The 8,105-nt window shown below is 34.6% G+C and overlaps 2 protein-coding genes across 2 annotated transcripts; both read left to right on the forward strand.

Moving 5' to 3' along the window:
- The first annotated feature begins 2,747 nt into the window (after window positions 1-2,747).
- Window positions 2,748-5,436, forward strand: LOC107475344 (histone-lysine N-methyltransferase, H3 lysine-9 specific SUVH5-like). The gene is made up of 3 exons (XM_021136510.2): window positions 2,748-2,895; window positions 3,573-4,964; window positions 5,165-5,436. Exons 1-3 carry the CDS (start codon window positions 2,871-2,873, stop codon window positions 5,434-5,436), a joined length of 1,689 nt encoding a protein of 562 aa, XP_020992169.1. The 5' UTR covers window positions 2,748-2,870.
- Window positions 5,437-6,870: 1,434 nt separating this feature from the next.
- LOC107475345 (uncharacterized) lies at window positions 6,871-7,897 on the forward strand. Its single transcript, XM_016094975.1, has 2 exons — window positions 6,871-7,093; window positions 7,221-7,897. The coding sequence occupies exons 1-2, from the start codon at window positions 6,871-6,873 to the stop codon at window positions 7,895-7,897; spliced, it is 900 nt and encodes a 299-aa protein (XP_015950461.1).
- The last annotated feature ends 208 nt before the right edge of the window (window positions 7,898-8,105 follow it).

Raw genomic sequence — 8,105 nt, forward strand, 5'->3', positions numbered from 1 at the left:
CTTAAATATCAGATCATTATTGTGTTTACTGAGAGCGAGAGTATAATTATTATAATATAATTAGAATTTAAGAGATTAAATTAATAAAAACTGTATGTGAATCTGAGAAACTACTATAAAAAATTAGTCTCGAATTTCACTCATAAAAATTAAAAAAAAATTTGAGAAAAGTTAAAGAAAAAAAAAAGATAATATCATTACCATTTTATTTTTATAACAACCTAAAATATTACTGTCCATCTTATATGATTGTGATATACTTTTTCTTCCAAAAATAGAGTAAACAACTGTCTTCTTATTCAGATTTTCTGAGGTTGCCTTATTTTTGTATAATCTTAATATATTTAAGTCTAGGACCCAGTATTATTCAAAATCAGTTCTCCCACGTGATTCATATTTTTTCTTACCCAACCAATAACTAACATTAAAATATAATTTACTTGTTTAGACAAATAGTATGATTTTTTTATTTTTTATAATTATATTAAATATATATTAAAATTATTATTAAAATTAATTATTAATATAAATTATGTATTAAAAATAAAATAAATTATATATAAATTAATTTTTTGAGTGCATAAAATGTTTGTATAACTTAAACATTAATATATTATGAAATATTATGCCATTAAGTCTTATGGGGTGTATTGGGTATATGGGTCGCGGGTGAAAATTAGGTTTGTCCTAATTTAAATTAATATATATTGAGTCTATTTTTTGGATTATAATTCGATTTTATATCCAATAAAATCTAAACATTTTCAAACTATAATTATACTAAATTTAAATCAAGTGAAAATCAAGCTTTTAAATCTTTAACAATAATTTATAAAAAAATTAATTTATAAAAAATTTATGACATACTTATTTATAAAAAAAAAAACTTTATTTTTAAATATTTTTTTAATTCAACAAGTGTGATTAAAAATAAAATAATAAATTTATAATTAATATAACATAATATTAAAATTAATTTAAAAAATATATATACCGTTTTTAATTTTTTTTAGGATGCATATAGAATAGATAAAGTCAAATTTATTTTTCCTCGAATCTAATTCTAAATAATAATCAAATCTTTTTTTGAGATCTAAATTTAATTCTAAATCCAATAAAATTACATAAAATTAGATCCTAAAATATTTGAATTTGGACTGAATATTCTTCGAGTCGGTTCGGGCATCTCCGCCCTATTGAGTCTAATATTTTTGTTTTGTTTTTTAGGGAAAAGAAAAACAGAAATCATCCCATTTTGGCATTTTCTCTCGCTAGGTCAAATTGACCCTTTGGGTAAAATGGGTCCCACCACAGTGTAATAATGATTTAGCTTGTGAGCAAGAAATTCTTCTGTAGTAGCAATTAACACACTCTGTTCAATGTTTCAAACTTCAAATTTCAATGTTCAAAGTTCAACTAAACGTGCAGTGTGGTGTGGCGAGCACTGAACAGTGAATAGAGTGAACTTCCCGGTCCTTTTCATCTTCGTCGGTAAGTTTGAATCTTTTTTAATTTATCTCTATGAATGTTCTCTCACATTTTAAGTTTCTCCGTCTTTTTATTTTATTTTATTTTTCTGCTGATTGAGTAACGCTTCTTTCTTCGGTGCACAAACCATGGAACAAAGTAAAATAATAAATTCTCTTGTATATATTAAAAGAATGTTCTTTTCCCGTCAATCTAGTCTCCATTTTCAACTTTTTTTTCAGTTGTTTTATATTAATCATTATCCTGCTTTTATGAAACTTGTCTTCTTCCCTTTCAATGCCGTCTTTTCTCTTTTATTATTAGGGTTTACTGATTTAGTTATCTTGTGTTTAGAGTTTAGATTTTTTTTTTTGGTTTTCACGATATCCCTCAACTTCAACCCGGCAAGACAAGGAATAATCAGCTGTGATATTGAGCTTCATTTGAGGGTTTGTCACGAATGAGTTACTATAAAATTCGACACTTGTTTAAGCAGAACAGTGAGCTAACCATCCCAACTAGACTCTTTAAATAGTTATCTTGTGCCCTAACTCAAAGTTAATCAAGTTAGCTCTATCTCGACTCCTTAATTAGCTCTATTAGCTGAGTTGATGAGTTTGTGAGCTAAACTTTAGCGAACTCATAAATTTAAATGAGTCAAGTTTAAATTTGGTAAGCTCTTATTAGCTTGATTATACACATAAATTTATAACCTTATAATGTTATTTATAATAATATATATTTTACACACATAATTTTTATATATAATTATGATTATAATAGAAGATATAACTTATAATTAATAGACAGATAATATATATAATTGATATAATTAATATTTGTTTATATATAAGTTATATAATTTATTTATATAGAATTATAAATTATGTTTATGTTATTTGAGATAGTTCTTAAATTTTTGGTTAGCCAAGTTTTAAATTTTACAAATAGGTTTGATTGTTAATAAACAAAATCTTGAGACAAGTTCAATTTTCATTAATCGAGCTGGTCTTAGTCTTAATAAGAACGCACAATAATAGAAAATTTTAAGTTTTTTTTATCTATTTAATACATTGAAAATGTAAAAAATTTCATAACTGTGAGTAGAACAATTTTTTTAGATCTTCTTGAAATCTACTCGTTATATTTTCATGATTACACTAATGATTAACAAAATCCGTTATAAATATGAAACTGAACTGAATACATGTAGTTTTTTACTAGTGACATCTGTTCAAATTGTAATAATTCTTTTTTTTACTTTATTTAAATTTAAATAAAATGGCCATATGGTTACAAATTAGAATGCTATAAGTTATAATGTTGTCTGGTACTTTCCAGAGTGTTCACATTTGCATGTGGTTGATCGGTTGTTCCCTTTGAAACTCAATTCCTTTCCCTCTATGAACCTCACTCTCTATCACTTAGGTCTGCATTCTCTTTTCTTTTTATCCTAACTCTTTGTGTTCTTTTACCATTTTGATTCTTGTTCTTGCATGCGTAACTAGTTCTTGGAAATGCTAATTTGATAACACCAAAATGAAACAACAATCCAATAGTTTCAATTGCGTTCACCACTCTCTTTTCTCTTTTCTAGTTGATGGCAATTGAGACTTTTTTTTGTTTTGTTTTGCTTTCTAGTGAGCATTTCCCATCATTTTCTTCTCAAAGCCCTGATTTTCTAAGTGTCTGTTTTCGTTGTTCTTTCAATGCAATGTCTAGTTGTTTCCACAGATGGTTGTTTCTTAATTAGTGAAAGACTGGGAGGGTTTCTATGAATGAAAATGGAAATCTCTATTATTCACTGTTCTTAGATTGGTTGTTTTTGTCTTTTTCACATTCCCACTTTTCTATTGATTATGCTTTTGTATTAATTTCTGGACAAAATCAGTAAATCACCATGGACTAAAATTTTTCACTTGAACCAGTTCTAATTGTTCAGCTTTTCCACTATGCTCTACTTTCAGAAGGTGCAAGGGTGGTTACATGTTAAATCCTTTATCATATTCAATGATTTATGCATTATCTTGAACCATTCTTGTTTTTCTATGTAAAGCTGCACTTTTTCATGTGTGGTGTTGATAATATGTTCTATTTTTGTGTAGGAATGGAGGGTTCAAAATCATTTGGAATAAAGCAAGAAGGGTATCATAATCCTTCATCCATCATGAAAACAGAGGAATTCTCGCTCCGACGCAGCAAAGTGAAGCAAGCATTGATGATATTTCGGAACTTGTTTTCAAAACTCTTTAGCGAGTACAAAACAGATCACTATGATAATGTGAAAGCAAAATTTAAAGCTTTGAATGATGCTGCAATGTTGATGCAGAGGAAGCATCAATGGGTGAACTGCCAAAAACGGGTGGGGCATGTCCCCGGGATTGAAGTTGGAGACCGATTTCAGTATAGGAATGAACTCAATGTCGTCGGCCTCCATCGCCAGTTTGTCAATGGAATCGATTACGTGGGGAAGGGCAAGAACTCTTTAGCCACAAGCATTGTTGTAACCAATCGCTACGATAATGCTAGAAATCATGGTGGTTCATTGGTTTATAGTGGTCATGGATGGAATCCTAATGTGAAAGGTGGATCTATGCCCCGTGATCAAAAGTTGGCCGGCGGAAATCTTGCTTTGAAGAATAGCATGGATGCTAAGAGTCCGGTGCGGGTTATATTGAAGGTTGATGGAAAATCTGGTGGAGGCATAGAGAAGAAAACCAATGATAAATTCTCATATATATATGATGGATTGTATTTGGTTGAGAAGATGATACAAGAAAGAGGAACTCATGGGAAACTTGTATTCAAGTTTTTGTTGAACAAACTTGAAGAGCTACCTTCAACTTGTGTTCCCCCCAAGGATGAGGTTATCAAGAATGTCAACAAATTTGGGCAACTTGATATTTTCACCTTGAGGAAAAGGCTCAAAACTAAAGGTTGTGCAACTAAAAATGATGTTATTATCATGAATGATATCTCTAACGGACAAGAGAAGTTTCCTATTCGAGTCGTTGCATCAACTGATGGTATTAAAAGGCCTCCATCTTTTGATTACATAGTAAACAACATTTATGTTGATAGCTTCGAGAAGCCAATGTTATGTGGTTGTGACTGTGTAAATGGATGTGTGGATTGGGAGAAATGTGTCTGTATTGTTAAGAATGGTGGAACAATACCATATGACTCTAAGAAAAGACTTGCTTCTGGATTGGAATCACGTGTTATATACGAGTGCGGCTCTTCTTGCAAGTGTTCCTCATCTTGCTACAACCGATTAAGTCAACATGGCCTTCAATTCCAACTTGAAATATTCAACTCCGAATCAAAGGGCTGGGGTGTTAGAACGCGCTCGCAGGATAATTTTTTCTCTAGTGGTGTCTTAGTGAGTTTGAGTCTTGGGGGGGAAGGGAAAAAATTTACTCCTAAATTCGTAAACTCTTTAAGAGTTTACGAGTTCGCACGAGAGTTTGATAACCTTGAAAGGAAAGTCTTGAAGAGTAAAATGCTCCCCACTTTACTCTTCATCTAAGGGTGCAATTGCGAGTTGGGATCTTGGAGGGGAAGGGAGGGCTTTGAGAGTACAATAGACTCTACTGACGAAGTCACTCATTTTCCTCCCTCGTACAAAATCCGAACTCGCAGGCTCGCCAGAGTTTACATCTTCAATTCATCTAATTGTTGTGTTCTTTATTTGCAGTTGTTGAAAAGTGTTTCATTGATGCTACAAGACGCGGAAACATTGGAAGATTCATAAACCATAGCTGTTGTCCTAATCTTCAAGTCATGGAGGTTATGTATGATGACAATGATAAGAACCTTCCCCATAAAATCTTTTTTGCATTACAGGACATACCTGCTGGAAGAGAGCTGAGTTTTGATTACAACATCTGCAAGCCAAGGGTTATCGGGACTGGCAGCAACATTTGCCAATGTGGTTCACCCAAATGCGTTGGGCGAATTTACATTTAAAGGTATCAACACCATCCTTTTTGGTGTATGGTGATAGAAAATTAGGTTGCTAGAAGTTTAACATTAGATGATAGTTTAACTAACTAGATGGTTTTAAAAGAAGTGGTTATAGTTCTTACCATGTAAAGAAAGCTGTTGTGAGTATCTGCTAGCTTAAAATAGTTCTAGAGTCATGGCAATGCTAGCTTGTGTGAGTATCTGCTCTAGTAGATTTTGGAATAGAACTCAATTCCATGTTAATAGTTGTTAGTTCCTGTATATGTTTAATGGAAACTGACTTAAATAGTAGACTATCCATTATGATGTGTGTGTATCCATGTTTTGCATTCACTATCCTAAATGGTGTGATGACAAATTCTTATCTTATAATATTGTTCTTGATTCTTCAATAGTCGTGGTTCAGTGTCCGTTCAAATAAAAAATTCATTATTTACCTATATGTGTAATATACCAAGATTTATTTTTGTGTTATTTTGTAATTTCATTGTCAGGCTATGCCAGGGAAATTAAGGAACAATTCAATTTCGTTGGCTGTTCCAACGAAATATGTAATGTGATTTTCAGTAACACAATTTGTTGCCATAATAGGCAAAATTTGATACAAATATATTGTATCTTAATATTGCGCCCACTACAAGCGAAATCAATGTAGAAAAACGGCGAATTTTGCTTACACTAGGGTGATGAATGGTGTTGGGTTTTCGTAAGTTTTCAAGTCAGATGATGAAGGGGTTTGAATTGCTTTCAATAATGACAACGAAGAGGTGACAAAGTTCGTCTAAAAATATCCACCGGCAGTGGGGCTTTTTTATATAAATAAATATATGAAAAATTTTATTTCTAGGAATACGCATGGATTGAAATATTGTCTGAAATACGCATGGCCAATTCAAGGGCGTCACCCACCAAATGGAGTTGCCCATCAACTCATCCCCAGCACCCGCGAAAGGGAAGGGACAGCTGCAGGGTCCAATTCACCTGTGGCGGATACGAAATGGGGGGACAGCCATTTAGTGGCTGCCATCCACGAAATGGGAAACCAGGGGCAGTAGACACGAATTGGTGCACTTCATGTGTACCACCCACGGATTGGGATCATAATTTGCCTATATAAACGCTCCTGGATCATCTTCGAAAGAAGCCATTATCTACACTCTCCTACTCTCCAAAATTGCTCTCAACCTCATCACCTTCTTCCTTTCTTAAAAATTTTCGGGTATTCAGATTGGTTTGCTATTTGTATGGCTTCGGGAAACGTTTACGTGATTATATACCCTAATGGAGAAATTTCTCATACAACAGAAGGTATTACATTTGTATGCGACGATCCACTGTGGATAATGATTCCGCCACAGACATCGTTGCAAGATTTGAAGAATCTGATTCTGATGCATACCGGAATGGTTGAAAAAAAGAAAATCACGATTTTACAGGATGTCGGTTGCAGTGGCCAACTCGTTTGCGTATCAAAAAATGCAGATAAAATCTGATCAGCATGTGTCGATGATGTTTTCTTATCATCGCAGCATAGGAAGCATCTATTCGTTGGAGCTTTGTCTGAATCTTCAGGATATTGGTGGAAGCTCGTCCAGTTCGAATAATGTGGAGGGTGTCAGAAATCGTGGAGCGGCTGATTTTGTTCCGGCTCAGGATACCAGTAGGGCACCAAGTCCAAGCTTTAACGCGTTCGTTCCACAGGAACAAAATGTAGCTATTCGTGAAGCACGCCCCGCCCCCTTCTACACATGTTGGGTTCGATAGGGTTCCTGATGCTGCTATTGCAGATACGTCTGACGAGGATGAGATTGAAGATTTCAGCGGTGACGAGGCAGAAGTCGTGCCAGAGACGCAGCCTCTGCATGGCGACCCTGTTCCTCCAACACGGGTCGAACCGGAAGGTGGTGGTGTATCTTCCTCCACACCAGCACACTACCTGTTTTTAAATCTTGGAGCAATGCATTCGAGTAATGCAGAGGACAGATTGAGCAGCTACCCTTTGTCAGGCGAGATGGAGCTCGAGATTGGGTTGAAATTTCTTAATCGGAAAACAGCGATGCTCGCAGTAAAAAACTACAACATCCGTAGGAGTGCAGAATATAAGGTGGTAGAGTCAGATCAAAGTAGGTATGTATGTCGATGCAAGCAGTTCGGGGATCAATGTCGGTGGATGGTACGGGTTGCAAAGACGAGGTCCTCTAGATATTGGGAAATTCGAAAGTACGAAGGGCCTCATAGTTGCTTGGCAAGTTCAATGTCTCAAGACCACGCTCAACTCGATAGCAATGTCATCTGCCAGCACATATTCCCTATGGTGCATGCTGATGCGACAATTTGTGTAAAGGTGTTGCAAGGATCAGTAGAGTCAGCGTACGGTTACAAGGTGTCTTACAAGAAGGTTTGGCACGCGAAGCAGAAGGCAATCGCAAGGATCTATGGTGATTGGGACGAATCGTATGACTAGCTGCATAGATACCTCAATGCTCTACAAGCTTTCGTCCCAGGTATTACTTCCATTTTATTATCGAACGGTCTTTGCTATTAATTGTCCATTTAGTCCTTTACATGTTTCACTAAGTAAGCATTTTCGCACCACGGACAATTGTTGACCTCCACACTAGGCCGTACTATGTCGGGAACACACTAGACCGTGATAGTGTCATGTTTCACCA

This window comes from Arachis duranensis, chromosome 2 (genome assembly GCF_000817695.3).
Source record: "Arachis duranensis cultivar V14167 chromosome 2, aradu.V14167.gnm2.J7QH, whole genome shotgun sequence".
Classification (NCBI taxonomy): domain Eukaryota; kingdom Viridiplantae; phylum Streptophyta; class Magnoliopsida; order Fabales; family Fabaceae; genus Arachis; species Arachis duranensis.

Bases quoted from the DNA above. Each gene is read 5' to 3' on its own strand.
- LOC107475344 (XM_021136510.2), top strand. From the start codon at position 2,871: ATGAACCTCACTCTCTATCACTTAG. The intron at 2,896-3,572 runs GTCTGCATTCTC...ATTTTTGTGTAG, and splicing joins CCTCACTCTCTATCACTTAG to GAATGGAGGGTTCAAAATCA. The intron at 4,965-5,164 runs GTAAAATGCTCC...CTTTATTTGCAG, and splicing joins TGAAAGGAAAGTCTTGAAGA to TTGTTGAAAAGTGTTTCATT.
- LOC107475345 (XM_016094975.1), top strand. From the start codon at position 6,871: ATGTCGGTTGCAGTGGCCAACTCGTTTGCGTATCAAAAAATGCAGATA. The intron at 7,094-7,220 runs GTAGGGCACCAA...CTGCTATTGCAG, and splicing joins TGTTCCGGCTCAGGATACCA to ATACGTCTGACGAGGATGAG.